The sequence below is a fragment of the Ammodytes marinus genome (genome assembly GCF_949987685.1).
Source record: "Ammodytes marinus genome assembly, chromosome: 10".
NCBI lineage: Eukaryota > Metazoa > Chordata > Actinopteri > Uranoscopiformes > Ammodytidae > Ammodytes > Ammodytes marinus.
In genome coordinates, this window is record NC_137214.1 from 13855862 (window position 1) to 13872995 (window position 17134).

General features: G+C 40.2%; 1 protein-coding gene across 1 annotated transcript in view; it reads left to right on the top strand.

Moving 5' to 3' along the window:
• Window positions 1-14290, top strand: part of ccdc88b (coiled-coil domain containing 88B) — a 43759-nt gene extending 29469 nt beyond the window's left edge. Inside the window, exons 21-27 of the mRNA XM_080034966.1 lie at window positions 543-686; window positions 2328-2514; window positions 5166-5311; window positions 8987-9094; window positions 10822-10973; window positions 13417-13767; window positions 14169-14290. Of these exons, the coding sequence (XP_079891092.1) occupies window positions 543-686; window positions 2328-2514; window positions 5166-5311; window positions 8987-9094; window positions 10822-10973; window positions 13417-13767; window positions 14169-14209 (1129 nt within the window). The 3' untranslated portion in view covers window positions 14210-14290. The remainder of the gene's footprint in view (window positions 1-542; window positions 687-2327; window positions 2515-5165; window positions 5312-8986; window positions 9095-10821; window positions 10974-13416; window positions 13768-14168) is intronic.
• The last annotated feature ends 2844 nt before the right edge of the window (window positions 14291-17134 follow it).

Here is a 17134-nt window from a genome sequence, read left to right on the forward strand (position 1 = left end):
ATTTGGATGAGAAAGGAGGTCCATACTTTCCCGAGCAGATGCACTGGAACACAGACAGGTCCGAACTCGGAACTACCAAGTCGGAAATTTCCGACTTCAGAGTACAAAGGAACGCAGCATAAGCATCTGAAAAGAGTTAGGCATTACTAATCAATCCAAATGAAAGATATTGTCATTTGAGTTTGATAAACTTAACATAAATTCAGTTGAGATGAAGTGGACTATGCTCTGGTTCTTATTACACAATAAGTATTTTGCACCAATCATGGCAGTTCAATAAAATCAATGACTGTTGCCATGGAGACCTTTGGATACGCCCACACAGTCCTATCAAATGGTCTAGACTAGAAGAACTTATTTATGAACATTTATTTTTCAATTAGATTTTTGTAAAAGCTTATTAAGTCACCCAACTTTGGTATCAATTATTGATTAAAAAAAAAAAAAAATTCAGAGGCTTTAAAGACACATTTTTCAGTTTACATTTTTACTTTATTTATTTGTTTTTTCGTTGGGGTGAATGTTGTGTTTGCAATCTCAAGGTACAAGGATCTCCTTGATGGTAAAAGCCAGCTGGAGGAGAGAGAGCAGGAGATGAAGAGGGAGAGAGAGGAGATGGAAGCAGAGGCCCAGAGGAGACTGGAGAGAGAGCGAGAGCTTGAGAGGCTGAAAGAAGACAACGAGAGGTATCAAATACGCTATCCAGTCAACTCCCTCAGCATCATGTTTAATGAGATCTGATCAGCGTTTCACCACACGTGCACGCATGTTGACTGGAATATGGGGGGAGCAGCAGCATTAATGATCTATCCTATATGAAGCACGGGGAGCAACAGAGGAAGGCTTTTGGGCACCAAACAGCAGCACAGAAATATAAGGCACAAGACAAGAGAGATGCCAGAAATATGGGTTTGTTTGGATACTTTACAAGCTCAGTTCCAAAAAAATCAAAAGCAGAAAATGGAAGACATTGGCATAAATTCATCTTAAAATCTCTTCAGTTTTTCTTCATCACATGTGTGTGTTTCCAAGCCTCAGACCAGTATTTTTAAGATCTAAGGTTGAAAACAGATAAGAGGACCTGATTACATAAAATCTGGGGAGAAGAGGGTATATAATGATGATAATTGTCATGATAAGATACTTGTGTACCATAATTAGTTAATCAACTAGGTTTTCCTCATTACATTGATGCAACTGATTACTGACTGGCTCAAATTATGGGTTGTCAAGCTTGAAACAGAAAATCCTCCTGGTTGTCAGACGGCACAAACATTAAATCACTTCTATGCATTTACAAATGCCCCTTTGACCATCGATTAGTCACAGTCATAAAAAAGAAAAAGAAATTGGAAAAAATGTGATGGCTGATGAATTGTTTGAGTATTTTCTTTAAAAGCAGCTTTAATTGATGCTACTTGCACAACACAAAGTCACCAGTTAGTCACTAGCTGGGGAACATAGAAGAGCGTTTTGCAGCTAAAGAGTCAGATATTTCCCTCAGAAGTTGGCGTAGAATAAAAACAGAGCTAACAGAGATGGAATATTGGAATCAGATTTTATCAGCTGATCAAAAAAAGGGACTCCGAAAGAGTGTTCGCAACTTGACAACAAGTGCTCAAGTGAGTTAATTATTGCAGGTTTAAAGCAAAACTGGTGAAAAATCACTAGTTCCAGCTTTCTAATTGTCAATTTGTTTTTTTCTTCTTCTTCAATTATCTTATTTTCCCATTTCTGACTATTGGTGTGACAAAACAAGGCATGTGAGGCTTTGGAAAGTGGTCATTTATTACCATTTTCTGACATTTTACAAGTATAACAAATTATCAAATGCCTAATCAACGACAACGAGTTAATAACTATGATTAATCAGTATTGATATTAGTTGTAGAGATGTTGGTTAAATCTTTAAAAGGAGTGAGCCATGCAGCACTTTAATTTTAACATACATAAAAAGTTCCAAAATACTCAGAATCCACATAGGGAAAATAAAATGTCCGATGCTTATTACTGAATATTACCAAGTCTCCCCCCTGGCGATCGTTACGAGTTTCCTCTCATCCCATTACATTTCTCATTTCAAAATTAAACAAAGACGTTGGCTTACCTCTGAAATGCTACTATTTTGTAAGCAATTGCCTAAAAACCCAACCACATAATGATATCTGTTTGTTGTTATCTGGCTATGAGGGCTCATCATCTTGTGTAATTATATAATAATGGGCTTCAGGTAGAGAGCACTTACCAAACAACGATGCATGGCACTTAACTGGACACATAGCAGTGACAGAGTTGAGTTAAAGCCCATGTGTGCGTCTGTGCTGCAGGCTGCAGGCACAGCAGAAGGAGTGGTTGACGTCGCAGGCGGAGCTGCTGGCTCAGGGCTCCATGCTGCGCGGGGAGCTGAGCGCCTCCCAGCTGGAGCGCACCAGACTGGAGGGACAACTCAGCGTTCTGAGGGAAACCAACCAGAGCCTGGACCTCAGCAGTGGCCGCCTCACCAGCCAGTACCAGGTATTAACCACACACACACGCACGCATGCACGCACGCACGCACACACGCACGCACACACGCGCACACGCGCACACGCACGCACACACACGCACGCACGCACGCACACACACACACACACACACACACACACACACACACACACACACACACACACACACACACACACACCTGCAGATACACACAGGTGTTTTGTATTCAAGCTGCCTGCAATTGACATGCAAAACAGGGATTTCGTTCCACAAAAAGGAAATGTATTCAAAGCATTATTGGGCAATTAAATGCAACTTATTTGGAATGTATTGCGAGTTTTGGAGGCTTTTGCATATTTGTGGTCAGGGAGGAACAGCTATCGTATCATAAGTGGGGAGCAGTGAGTGGCATATTTCTAATTCTTGATTTGAATGAGTAGATGAGTAGCAGCAACATCTTTGCCTTCAAGAACAGCTTCAGTCTCCTGTGTCAAACAAACGCTGAATATTGAAATTCTTAATCAGACACTTGTTCTGCTGAAGAAACTGTTGAAAATAGGCCTACAGTACAGAGGTAAAGAAAGTCAACAGGTGTTACTCTCGGCAGTGACTGTAGAAATGCTGTACAAGAAAAAAGTAGACACACAAATTCCCTGCGGTATTCCAGCCATAGGTAGACCAGCTTGTTTTCCGGATCATTGTTAGCTTGTCCAATGCAAAGGAGTCATTTAAAGAAACAGTTGGACATTTGGGGAAAAACATTTAGAACAGGTGATTGGTATGACCCTCATGTCTGCATGGTCAATATGTAGTTTGAGCTAAGTTAGCATAGTTTAGCCCAGATATTTAAAACAGCTAGACTGACTCTGTACAAAGGTAAAAAAAAAAACACCTACCAACACCCCATAAAGCTTACTAATGACACTTCTCACAGGGGGATTATGTGCTGAAACTGTTTTTTGGGCTTTGAGCAGTTGCCAGGCAACCAGCAGAGACTGCAGGAAGTTACTGAACATGGCCAAGAAAGAGTTCAGCACATTCATTTCTATTTAAAGACAAATTTACGCTATTGATTTTACTCGGATTAAGCAAAGTAGATACAACAGAGTAATTAGTGAGCTTTACGGTTGCTAATGGGGGAATTTGGTTGGTAACCTTAAGACTGAGACAGAGGCCGGCTAGCTGTTTCCCTCTGCTGCCAGTCTTTGTGCTAAGCTAATATAATTGGCTGATTGCTGTAGTCTCCTATTTACCGTACACATGTGATGGGAGCTATCAATGTTCTCGTGGCAAGAAAGGAAAATAACTTACATCTCAAAACTACAGTAGAACTATTCCTTGATTATCTAGTAAAAGGTTAATGCCAATAGAAATTAAACATGCAGAGCTGGCATAGACACTGAGTTTGATGAGGGTAATTTGTCACAGATTACACTGTTTCTAGGTCGCTGCTTAAATTATTTAGGTTTTGTTGTATTTCCCATGTGTCTGGATCCTTAGTCAGCCCCCATCAATGCTGTACTGAAGGTCATGAGGTTTAAATATTGGGAATCACACACCCATACAGACAATTAGCCTGTAGCAGCAGCGCGCTCACTGATGGGGTTAGGCTGGACAAGACCATTGCTATGAAGGGGGAATTAATTGGAAAATAATTCACAAATAGTGACTTAGGAAAGATGTTCAGTATAGGTGTGACCGTCCATTGTTGTATAATCTTGCATAATAGTTGTGGGGTATTTCAGAATTTAGAAAAAGGTTTGACATTTGAAGTAATTTTTTGAGAGTTTTGTAAGTTTACACATCTATTCTGATGTAGTAAAGGGCTTAAAGACGAGTACTTTTTAATTATTTCACTGTTAAGTAGGTAGTAGGTGACATGGTTTTTGTGTTTTTAGCCTTGGATGTTATCTCTGCCTTAAATACCATCCTAATAAAACTCTCAATGCCCAGATTTTGTTCTGGCACCTTCACAGAGCAATTGAATGAATTCTTCTCTCATTTGTTTTTTAGTTCGCAGTTATGTGCCCTATAGTCATTCTTGCTTCTTGGTTTTGTCAGGTAACAAGTTTGCAATTATTGCGACTAGTGACGCAACTATTCAGTCAGCAAACGTTGTTTTTTGTTCCTTTTGCAGAGCCTTTGACATCTTTGCTATTTCATTTTTTATTTTTTAATATTACACATTTAAGATAGCTAACTTATTTTCAACTGAATCTGGTTCAATCTGCATAGAAGTACTTTTCATTTCATTTCATTTAACTTTTACTTATCCTCGAGAGACCAATTGAGGGGTGACCCTCATTTACAATGATGTCGAGTTCAAAGCAAATGCAGATCCATGGTGACGTGCTTTGTCAGTTTCCTGTGAATGGATCTGTGCATACACACGCTGTCTTGGGAATATATTCATAGAAGGACTCATAACATCAAACTTGCTCATAGAGGATAATTAGGATATGAGGTGTGCAAATGGATGCAAACCAAAACTAGATATTCTGATACACAGATTTATTTTCATTGACATTTACGGACGTGTGCGCGCGCGTGCGTGCGCGCGTGCGTGCGTGCGTGCGTGCGTGCGTGCGTGCGTGCGTGCGTGCGTGTGTGTGTGTGTGTGTGTGTGTGTGTGTGTGTGTGTGTGTGTGTGTGTGTGTGTGTGTGTGTGTGTGTTTGTGTAGCTGTTGACCCAGCTGAAGGGGAACATGGAGGAGGAGAACCGTCAGCTGGCAGAGCAGAACCAGAGTCTTCTGAAGGAGAACCGGGCCTTACTAGAGCAGAGCCTTGAGCGTCGCGACCAGCACTACTCACAGCAGAGGGAGTACCAGTCAGTACACACTCACATGCAAAGCTTTTTCTTTCTTTTTTTGCTGGGAATTTATTTAAAATTAAAGGAGAAGTACATTAAAGAAGAAATATTGTCTCCATGCAACAAAGCTTTGCTAACGCTATTTTTGACATTATAGGAAAAGGCAGGAAGGTGTGTCTAACTTTTTTTTGAGCAATGCAATTTGTTAAGATTGCTAACTGTGTAGGGGGTAACGCAGTATGTATTCATATCCAGTACATAGAGACAACAATTTCACAGTTCAACAGCGCTCAGCAGTCCTCCTTTTAAATTACTAATAGACTAGAAACACATTAATCCAGAACTAATAGTGAGCATGCAGAGCTGGTTTCAGCCTTTAATTCTTATGAGCCAAAATTCATTTTGTAGCTTAATTTTGAGGCTTTCATTCTTGAAACGATAATTTTTATCTGAACTGGCTTTTTTTAACTGAAATTTCTGAGAACACTGTAAGCAATTTCACACTTCTAAGCGTTTCAGCGAAACATTTCAGTTCAACAGCCTGCCGTCTACAGCAGGTCTCCATTACAAATTCAGGTTAAACATCCATGCATTGTTCACAGCTACAGAAATCTGCCTTACATCGCCAAATACATGCTGTGATAATAGGATGAACAGGATGGTATAGGATACATGACACTAAGGATGGATCTCATATTCAAGCCTACGGTTTTCTCATATTCAGGCCTACGGTTTCACTCTATTCCATTGATCTGCAGTAGTTGGCAGTAATGCACCAGTAGGCAAGAAGAAAACTGCAAGATAGTTAAAAATATGGTAAAAAATTTAAAAATCTCCAAACCATTAAAGAATAATTAGCTTTAGCTAAATTTGTTGAGTAAGGAAGTGTGTTAAACTCTTTTGTTTGGCCTTTTGGATATACAGTAGGCAATGTATTTTGCTGAAAATCAGTTACTTTGTTTATGAGAAAACTTCAGAGGGTACCCTTGACTTATTATGAATGCTGATGTGTTCATGTGTCTGCTGTGTACATGCCATGCAAATGTAAGGAATTACACACCATTGTAATTTTTTTTATTATTAGATAAAGATCAGTCCCTTGGGTAAAGCGTATGCACGTACTGGTGAGAGACATTGAAATTGAATTAGGTAGATGGATACAATCGGTCAGGCGTCACTTATATCAATCACTTTGCTGTATACGGCACTCCCTTGAGATGTTGTTGCAGCACTCTGGCTCTGACCTTAAGGGTGTAAGAGAGACCGGTGTGCCAAGTTTGTATATAAACCATTTTACTTGAGTCCATATTAAACTTCACTGTTTGTGATGTGTTAATAAAAAATATATATATAATAATAATACAAAAATGAACCAAATACCTTGTGGTCAGTGTGGTTCAGATTTTAAGAAATGTAGTTGCAAGTGCACCTTTAAGATAAACTGCCATATAAACCTAACACTTTAAGTAAAAGACTCCATAGACTTTGGACAACCAGGCTCCCTGCCTCTCAGCAGTCTATTGTATCCATCTCCTTTTTACTTAAGACGTGTCTTTCAATATATATTAAAGACCTAAAAAAGTGTGAAAGACAGTTAAGACTGATTTACAAAATCCTTTTTATTGTGAGGGACTAATGCTGCAGAAAATGTTGTGAATTCAGTAGGCAATTGTGAGGAGGCCTCATGAGCTTTTATTAAATTAATCAAAGTGGCCTTCAAGAGTGCTTGATCAAAATCTAAACCTATGTAACACATTTGATAGTGGTCTGCTGCAAGGCTGATCCTTTGTTTGGTATTCGATACACCATCAACGCGGAAGATGTTGCAGTAGTTAAGGATGCCACCTGGAGACGTGGGATGTAATCCCGGCGATGGAAACCTTAGTTTTCCCTGGTGGAGACGAGACGGTGTGGATCCTCTGGCAGCATCTGAAGTCTTCCTGCATCCACACTATTCGCACTTTACTTTGTATTACCATGTAATCACCTGGTCAATGATCAAATTCCTTCGTGATTTTCTCTACTTATGACATCTATTGCAGTATGTCCGTCCTGGGAGAGGGATCCCTTACTCTGTCGACTCTCCCTGAGATTTCTTCAATTTTTTTTATTCCCGGTAAAGGGTTTTTACTGGGAGTTTTTTCTCAGCCGAGCTAAGGGTGTAAGGGCAGGGTGTCATATTGTATCATATATCATATTGTATGAAATGTAAAGCCCACTGAGACAAATGTATTTGTGATTTTGGGCTATACAAATAAAACTGATTTGATACACACACTGAAGTAAGGGTATTTTGAAGAGGTAATACAGAACAGATCTGAAGGACACAAAAAAAACAAGAGCCGATGACCACATTATTAAATTGGGAAAACATCCAACAAGCTCGAAATAAAACAAGACGTAGAGCCTACAGCAATGCTAGCAGCTCTGTGAGGCTGTACTGTACACAGGCACAGTGGTGCTAAATTCAGCATGCAAATGCCAAGCAGGTAAACAGTTTATAATGTTCACCAACTTTGTTTAGTATGGCATCGTGTTGATTCTACTTGGACAATTTAAAATACATATCAGTATCTTGTTATTTCCTGATATGTTTCATGTTAAAATGTGATACTATTACGTTATAATGAGATATCGATTTTTCTAGTTATAACAACATAGGCTACATATCTGGTTATACCGAGATAATGGCTATCCACATTATAACGAGTTAAACGCTTACCATGTTATAATGTGATCAAAGCTTATCACATTATAACTTAACGTGATATCTTATATTCTTTTAAAGTTGTTTTTAATTTCCCTAGTGGCATCAATACGCTGCCGTAGTTTAGCGTCTTAGCATGTAAGCATTTGCTAAACACTAAAAAATTCATGGGGGGAACATGAATATCCGTTCAAAATCTCATAGCAATACTCCTACAAGTTGTTGAGATATTTTACCATCGCCATTAATATAAGATGTTTCTGTGGATGAATACATTACTAAAGTGATACAGCGCTATAACATGCTGTTTGTGTGTTAGTGCGCTTAAAAACATGTGGACTTTATAAAAATGTAATGGCAAAATAATCCTCTTATGTATTCCATGTCTTCTACTTAACAGTAAAGCACAGCTCTGTCTGAATCAGTGTTAAATTGTGCTACAGTGTAACTCACAAGTGGAACAGTTTTTCTTTATTTTCAACAGCATTCAATCAAAAAGATATTTCAGTCCAGATATTTTCTTCCCACAGCTGTGTGTCAGCAACCAATGTTCAGCTTATATACTGTAACTTTGTGTTCATTATTTTTTATTCTGAACTTCTTTTCAATCAGGGGCAGCTTGCTGACCATGCAGGCTATTTCTCAACACGGCCCTGCTTTATGTTTGTTCAGAAAAGCTCAGACCTGAACCCTGAGCCGTTTGCTCGACAGCAGCACATGCACATGAACATCCACACGCAATCTGTTCTCTGATCTGATGGTTAAAAAGAATCCAGTTCAGACAGCAGAAGCAGGCTCTATCTCTCAGTAATGTGTCGACGGGTATGGGCCAATTCATACACAGTCAGCCACTTTTACATGCACACCATCTACTTGCACTGATGATGTATTCATGGAATGAATCAAACAGACCTTCCTACTCAGTCTTTTCTCCTTCATCCTCCTCTCAGCTGCTTTGTTCTGATACTGCATATGTTTTCCCTCAGGGAGAAGCTGAGCGAGCTCCGTCGGGAGAAGCAGAAGTTGGTGGAGAAGATTATGGATCAGTATAGAGTCCTTGAGCCCAACATGCCATCTCCAGCCAGCAAGGCCAAGTACTGTATAGAAATACACATACACATACGTATAGACCAATCTGTTTTTTAGTTAATTAACTGTTCACTATTGAATACGAATTGTACACCCATTACAGTATGCCCTGCAGACTGTTTGAAATGTTTCCACAGGGAAAATACAAGAGAAGTTACAAAAGTGTATATAAGTTAGTTTAGGAAGGAGGAGCGATAATGATACAATGATATGATTAAGTTCAGTCAAACACAGATACACCTGCATGTTTAAGTCAAAGTTTAAGCCATTGAAAGTATCAATACATTCTAAATGCTTATAATGTTCAGTTGTGACATCAGAGAGGAGTTCAATCAACTCTGTGCTTTTGAATTTTATTGCATGATATTAAATTATTATTTTGTCCACTCCCTTATGGATGAAAAAGGTTGAATCAGTAAGCCTCATGACAATAGCTAAATGATATAAACTTCACACATATGTGTTTTTTAAAATTGTGGTCTATAATGCTGTCACGAAGTAGCCTGGAAATCCAGACCACTTTCTAGAACGATATAGGGTCTGGCCACGATCAATAGACCTTTCCAACTCATGGGGCGGCACCAACGCGTTCATTCCAAATACCACTGTATGCAATTGGATAGCACTATGACCAATCAGAGCAATGAACAAGGTGACGTATTAAGCCCCGTTTGTTTAGCGAACAACTGGGTTAACTGGTAAATTAAACTTTTGCCGTGGTCGATCCGCAAAACAGAACATTCCTCTTACTTGCTAATGAAAGAATTGATAGTCGTCTTCCAAATCGTTAAGTGTTGAGGCCAAAGCCATCTCCAACTCAAGCAACATATCCGCAGCCATCTCTGTTGTTTACTATCACAGCTTCGACAGCGCATGCACAGCACTGTCGTCATCCAGTTACGTTACATCCGCCCCAGAGCACTATACTCAGGGCTCTGGCCTGCCCATATCAGATAGAACCAATTGAAACGTAGCTCAGAATTTTTTGACATATTTAATGAGCTTCAATGGATCGTGCCCAGACCAACACGCTGAGCAAATTTAAATTGGCCAGCGGCAGGTCTGGATTTCCAGGCTAGTCACGAAGGCTTGTGTCTGAAAATATGGACTTGAATTAGAAAATATAATAACATATGTATATTTGGACTGATATTTTGAAGGGCAGCTTTGAAGGGCAGCTGTTTCAATTGCTAATTAGCTGTTGTCACTTGAGCAGAACACCCCAATTCACCATTAAAGAGTGTACTTGTCTTGCATTGGACAACTGGCCCGATAATTAATTTCAAATGATTAGTATTGTTGTGCAGTAACTGTTCAACTGTCACAAAGGTGAATTTCATCCCTCATACTGCAAATTAATATGGTAATGACATTTTAATTATACCCAAAACTCTGATTTTCTTGATGTCATGTTACAAAGTGTTTTATTTTTAGCACACTAAATGACAGTAGGCACCTTAAGGAACATTTTCTTCTCATATTGAACACAATGCATTTTTGTGAACAAGATGCAGCCTTTGTGACACTTGGCATTCTTCTAGTGTTTCCTGGAAAATCAAGACTTTGTGAGGTGCACCACACACACACACACACACACACACACACACACACACACACACACACACACACACACACACACACACACACACACACACACACACACACACACACACACTAGCTCTTCCAGCTCATCCCTCTTTGTAAATGGTCTCTGCCCTCTGTGTCCTCGCAGGAAATCTAACTGGATTGCAGACAGGATGAAGAAGCTAATCAAACCCCGGGGAGGAGTAAGAGAGGGACGAGCCCTCTTCACCGCCGCGGGCAGCGTGGAAAACCTGGCCGACAGCCCTGAATTTACATCGGACACACACACACCTAAGCCTGGTGAGACCACACACACACACACGCACACACACAGGCACACACACACACACACACACACACACACACACACACACACACACACACACACACACACACACACAATCGACGGCCGACTGGTTTTCAAAAAGATATGCTCACATGTTCACCCCATCAAGCAAAGCTACAGGCATGCATACAAATCATCTCATGACTACCAAGTGTGGTCAGCATTGATACTTCTCTCTTCTCCTTGGATCTCTCCCTGCAGAGTGCCAAGACTTACTGAAGCTGGCTTTCTTTGTGAACCACATGTTGAAAGGAAAAAAGATTTGCGAGGCTTCAATTCTCCCTTTTATGCACCTTGACTGTTGAATGCAATTACTGACTGAGAGAGGAAGAAAAAAAGAACTCCCCGCAAGACATTTTCAAAGCCAATATTTAAGCCCCAACCTGCATTCACCATTTTTTTCTATTTCTTTTTAACATGCTATTATTGTCCCTGTTTAATTTATTTTCCCCGGCTTTGTGTTTTCTATTATCCCCTCTAAAACCCAGCTTTCTTAACCTGTGTGTCTCTTCTTGGGCTGGGAGGCCCCGGCTCTTTCTGCTGGTGGTTTTCACTGAGCCTGTAACCCAGAGAGAGACTCGATAACTCAGCCACACAGCAAGTGGAAGAAGCAGCAAATCTTTCCAAAAGTTGATGCATGTAGCAAACACCGTATATAACTGTACAAATCTTTCAACTTGAATTGCTTAATAAAATAGATGGTAGGTGACTTTTGTCTTGTAACAGAGACATTGTGGAGCCAGCCAATACATTTCTCACAAACGCCACACTTCCTATCTTCTGTGTTTGAGGTGACATTCTCCCATAACACCTACATTTAACCCCTGAAAAGACCCACTTTATTGCAGGTTAACTTGACCTTAACAACAGGTCTCAGGTCAGTCTCTAGGCTACAGTCTGTGTTACAGCTCTGAACAGAATGCAACACACACAGCAAGTTCTGCATCAGCATGTTTTCTCATTAAAGAAAGGCTACATTATTTATGCATTTGAATAAACGTATAAATACAATTCAAACAACACCATAAATGCCACACCAATGTTGTTTAGAGAATAGTGCACACTGTCAGTGTTGAAGTGAATTTAAAAAAATAAAAAAAGAAGCCTCGATCAGCCTGCAGCCTGAATATAAAGATGAGTCATTTCGTGAGTTGCTTTTCAATAATGTTAGTGCTGGTAGTGTGCGGCATTTCTTCACTTTGCACGGCACCTGTTGATCGGTTTTATTTATCTTAAATTCCATGAAGGCCAAAGTTAAACTAAATTACTTCATGAAAATGAATCAATACATCTAAAATATACACGCATATGCCATTACATTTACATCATTAATAACTATTTATGCGCATTTATCAATGCAGAGAAATTACAGTTTACAAATGCATGTCTGAACTACTCAATATACTGTAAGTGCATTGCATAACTCTATAAATGTTGCAAAGCATGCATATTTCAATTTTTATTTACTGTCCATGATTGCTAAATAGGTAGTAATAAAGTAATAAGTAGGTAAAATAAAGCATTAAGCACTTAGCACACACAGCGCTTCACAATGCCTCCCGTCTGCCTGGCCATCAGGAGACATTTACAGGTTTTCATTGTTGGCTGAAGTACACTTCAACAGGTGTCATGGAGACAGGATGAGCCAGGAAACATGCCACTCACCAGCTCTACCAACTGAGCCACAGTTATACAATTCCTTTATATATTTATTATAGCTGCCTTTTATGAGAGTACCTGAATCTACATTTGCACTAGGAAGAAAAGTTTGTACACACCTTCCTTGATTGTGCTGTAAAGCCACTGGGCAGATTTGTCCCCCCCCCCCCCCCCCCCCCCCGCCCCCCCCCCCCCCCCCGGTAGCACACAGTGAGAGATTTAGCATAGTCTAGATTTAGTTTATGTCTAGAATGAATGAGCCAAAGATACTCTATCTGTAAAGGTTCACCTGTCACCTATAAATTGCTTCATTCTTCGTGTAAACATGTGATTTAATTAAAGCTGCACTATGCAGTTTCAGGGGAAGGGGATTTGTTTACAGTGACAGGGTTGTTTACAATTTACAAAACATATTTACTTTACATGTAATTCATCATAAATCAATGCAAAATTATTTTAAGGCTAGACTAGACTAGGTTATGTCTGTAAACAAAACTGTGGGACCTGCTGCTGTAAACAACAACAGCAACAACAGTGAAACGGTAACTTTTCAGGTATAGCTTTATATTTATATATAACCAAACAGTTTTCCTGTGATCCAATTTTCCCCAAGAGGAAAGTTTGGTTATTCAGTTATGAGAATATCCCTTACAAAATGTTCACTGTTGACACATCCAAATAACACAGTGAACTTTTAATTAACCGTTTTCACAACCTTCATGTGTCATACTGTTTCAGACCCGCGCAGTGCTCCGGTCTCTCCATCTCCCATGAGGAGAGCCCTGTCCCAGGGAGATCCAGAAATCTCGGTTCCGGGGACTCCAGCCTTGCGCACCGGCTCGGGGGGAACCCGTCGTAAACTGGGCTCCCGTCACGGCTGGGGGCTGGGGCTGGCCAGAGGAGGCAGCTCTGGAGTTTCCCAGTCGTTCAGTCCCGGCGACCACAAATCACCGCCATCCCTACGGCTGCGCTCCAACCAGAACAGCTCCTCTGTCCTCTGGGAGGGAGAGAAAGGCCAGAGGAACGCACCCAGGGCAGCAGAGTCACCATCCACCAGTCACGAGAGCGTGGAGGAGGACGAAAGCAGAGGTGGGGAGGAGAAAGTAGATGTATGTGTCCATGTCTGTGCACTTTCTGAAGAGTCCAATCTAACAAGTTATGTAGTCTGATTAGTCTGAAGAAGCAAAACAGCAAAGGAAGTAGGATAATAATAGGATTTTGAAATAATTTCCCTTTAAAAAATGTAAAGTGTTTGTGGGTGAGCTACTGTATGTGCAGAACATTGTGAATGGTTTAAGCCTTCGACAATGTTCTTCACCTCGCCCTTATGTAAGTTCAAATGTCAAGCAGAATACAAATTGTGCTATAAAACAAAAACTGTGCCCATAGAGTGGCCATAACATCCTCAATCACAGAAAGTAAAAGGTAATGTTATTTTTTCAATAAAACATGTTTGTGCCTATAACACTGTTATCCTCTATGCTCCCCAGAAAATCAACACTCCAGTGACGACACCACAGCACAGACATAAGCACAGTCGACAGTCAAATTAAAAAACTATGCATACAAATGTTTATATTATGTACTCCTGGCAAAGCGTTTTGATGCAGATTTTGGAATGTCTATCTATTTGAATGTGAGATATTTGTAGTATTTTTTGAGAATATTAATGAATAAAAATAAAATAATTAAATAGAATTTGCTGGTATGTTTTCCGGAAACAATATTTGCATTAACTTTTCCTTTCCTACCGAAAGTTAAAATAATTTTACTGTAGCCACGTGAAAAAAGGTGCCTAGTGAAGACATCAGGAATACCAAAGAGGAATTCATTAGGAGCATCATAGTGGAGACAGTATAGTACATGCATAAATGGTAGAATTTAAAGCCCTCATATGCAAATTTCACTAAAGTATTAAAGTTCAGAGGCAGAAGTGCTTCATCTTGTAAACCCTTGAAGGATTAACAGAAACATTTTCGGTGTTGCCACTGTTCCTTCCGATTACTTAGTCTTTGAGTTGGCCCGCTCAAAGTAAAAAAAGTAGCACTTTTAAGAGCTGATCATATATTTTGCTGCAAGTTAAAAGAACTAGATCGATATTAGATGTCAGATACTAATAAAATGTTGAATATAGGCACTTAACCAGGTGAATCGAAAGCATAAAAATCTTTCGAATTGACATATCTAAGAAAGGCCCCACAAAGATTTGAGTCAAGAACCAGTGCATGTACAGACAAATGGGGGGAAAAAAGAGTAAAAAAGCCACTTCCTCCATTAGAATAAACGTGGGACCCAATTGGGGTGGGGAGGCCCATGAGTGCATGCTGATATCCCCCTGATATTGGGGTGAAAATTAGCTGAATTAGGTGACACACACACGCTCTCTGATGTGATCTTAAAATCAGAGCATGGAAGTGTCCCATTTGGGTGCCCCTTCAGATGAAAAACATGAGGGACTCGTGCCAATATGGTGCCTGTATGGTAGAAAAAAAGCTTGTTTTAATTTTTACCCTAACGTCCCAGAGGGCACATGAGCCGCTTAAATGTTGTTTGTATGATCTTAATGCAAGTGGAGAAGTCCCATTAGCGGACAGGTTAAATACACTGGTTTTAAATATAATATAGGTACTCTGAACAAGAAGGCCAGGGGCGGCTGACACCTCTGCACCCCCCCCGAGCACTGTAAAGAACTAATAGAAAAAAAATCATCAAGATCCAAATAGAGCCGTCGCTCTTAGGGTCTGATTTATTATGAAGCAAGCAAAATACACACACTAATCCAGCAATAAACCTTGTTGAAAACCCAAGATCTTAACTTTGCACAAAAAGAAGAGAATCCCGCCATCTGGCTCACACATAGTTGAAAATCCCATTTAATTTTAGGTTTCATGTGTACATCCAGTCATTGAGCTAATGTCAAATGATCTGCATTAGTACTGTAATGAGAATATCCTTCTCCTCAACTCCTTTCACGATGGAACCAAATGGTGTCAGTGTAGAGCAGGCCAGGCTGCTGCCAACAGACAGACAGACGAACGGGTAAAGAGGAGGGTATTAGCATGCAGATTTCCAAATGAGCAGACCTGAGAGTTCATCATGATGCTAAAAGGTCCTTCTATTAAAACAGGCAGCATCCAAAGAGCTTCCGCCTCCCAGATTAGGACCAGGAATACGTCAGCATTTCCGTTGGGGATGATTTTTGAATGTGTTTGTATTTGGATGTGTGTGTGTGTGTCTCTGCCACAGACGACACTAAGGATAATGCCAGCCCTCCCCAAACACACATGCTGAATTATGATTTGCAAATGACAAATGGATCGCTAATACAATTCATGAATTATGTAGTTGTCATGGTGACATTAATCAAAAAGCAGGCCCCTTCTCAGTGGCTCCGAACATTGTGTTTGTGGAATTGAGATGCATGACGGGGGCTGCGGGCCGAGCCGCCTGAGTGAGCGCAGGGCAAAGCGATAGCAAGATATTGGTTCTGCCAGTTACTCAGAGGCTTATTATGAGTGCGATGCAACAATCACACGCCCTCAGGCACACAGACAGACAGCAACCAGCAGACAAAAAGGGAAGGGGTTTGAATTCCCAACGACGGAGCCTTGTGTAAATGCACACAGTGAGATAATTCATAGGTTACTTTTTTAATCCATTTATGAAAAGTAGAACAAATACAAAATAGAAATGTGACATGTTTGCAGTTTGACCCTTGTTTTTTCAGCAGGTTCTCTCAGTGAAATACACTAGTGCTATATCCTTCAAAGAATAGCAAGCAGCAGCAGGACAGCATCTGTGAGAAAGAGCCTTGGGGAAATAAAACAAAATATTGGGAGAATATAGGCACACAATGAGTGATTAAGTGCCATCTCAGCATCTGATTCCTAAAGCGATGGATGATGGATGGTTGCCTTGGTTTGACATCACAGTTGGATCTTAAGAGTCTGCTCAGCTGCTTAATTATTGAACACCCAAGGGGTGCAACACTATCAGCGAAAATCTCTTTTTAAAAAACCTCCTCTTTAAATGTATTTGGCCTTCCTTCTCTAGTACAGGTCTCTCACTTTTATTTCTTCTTTCTCAATGAAAGCCTCTTTTTCTTTTTTCGTACCAAGAAGCCTCCCTCTGCCGCCCACGTATATATTTTCCCTCATCACCCCTCTCTTACCCATTTACCTCTAGCCCTTATCTGAGCCATCAAATTTTAATGACTGTGTCTTACCAAAGAGCCTCCAGTGGCCGAAACTTTGCTTGAACCACTTAGTCCACTTGCTGAACAGGCTGAGCAAACCGAAATACCAAGTGGTGCATCAGATTTTAGTTTAGTCTTGGCACTGGCTATAGAACCTGTGCAACTACTGTATATAGCCTGAATCTAAATCAAACTATGTTTCCTCGTTTCTGCAGTCTGGCTGATATAGAATTCATTCAGTTTGGGATAATAAAAGGTTGC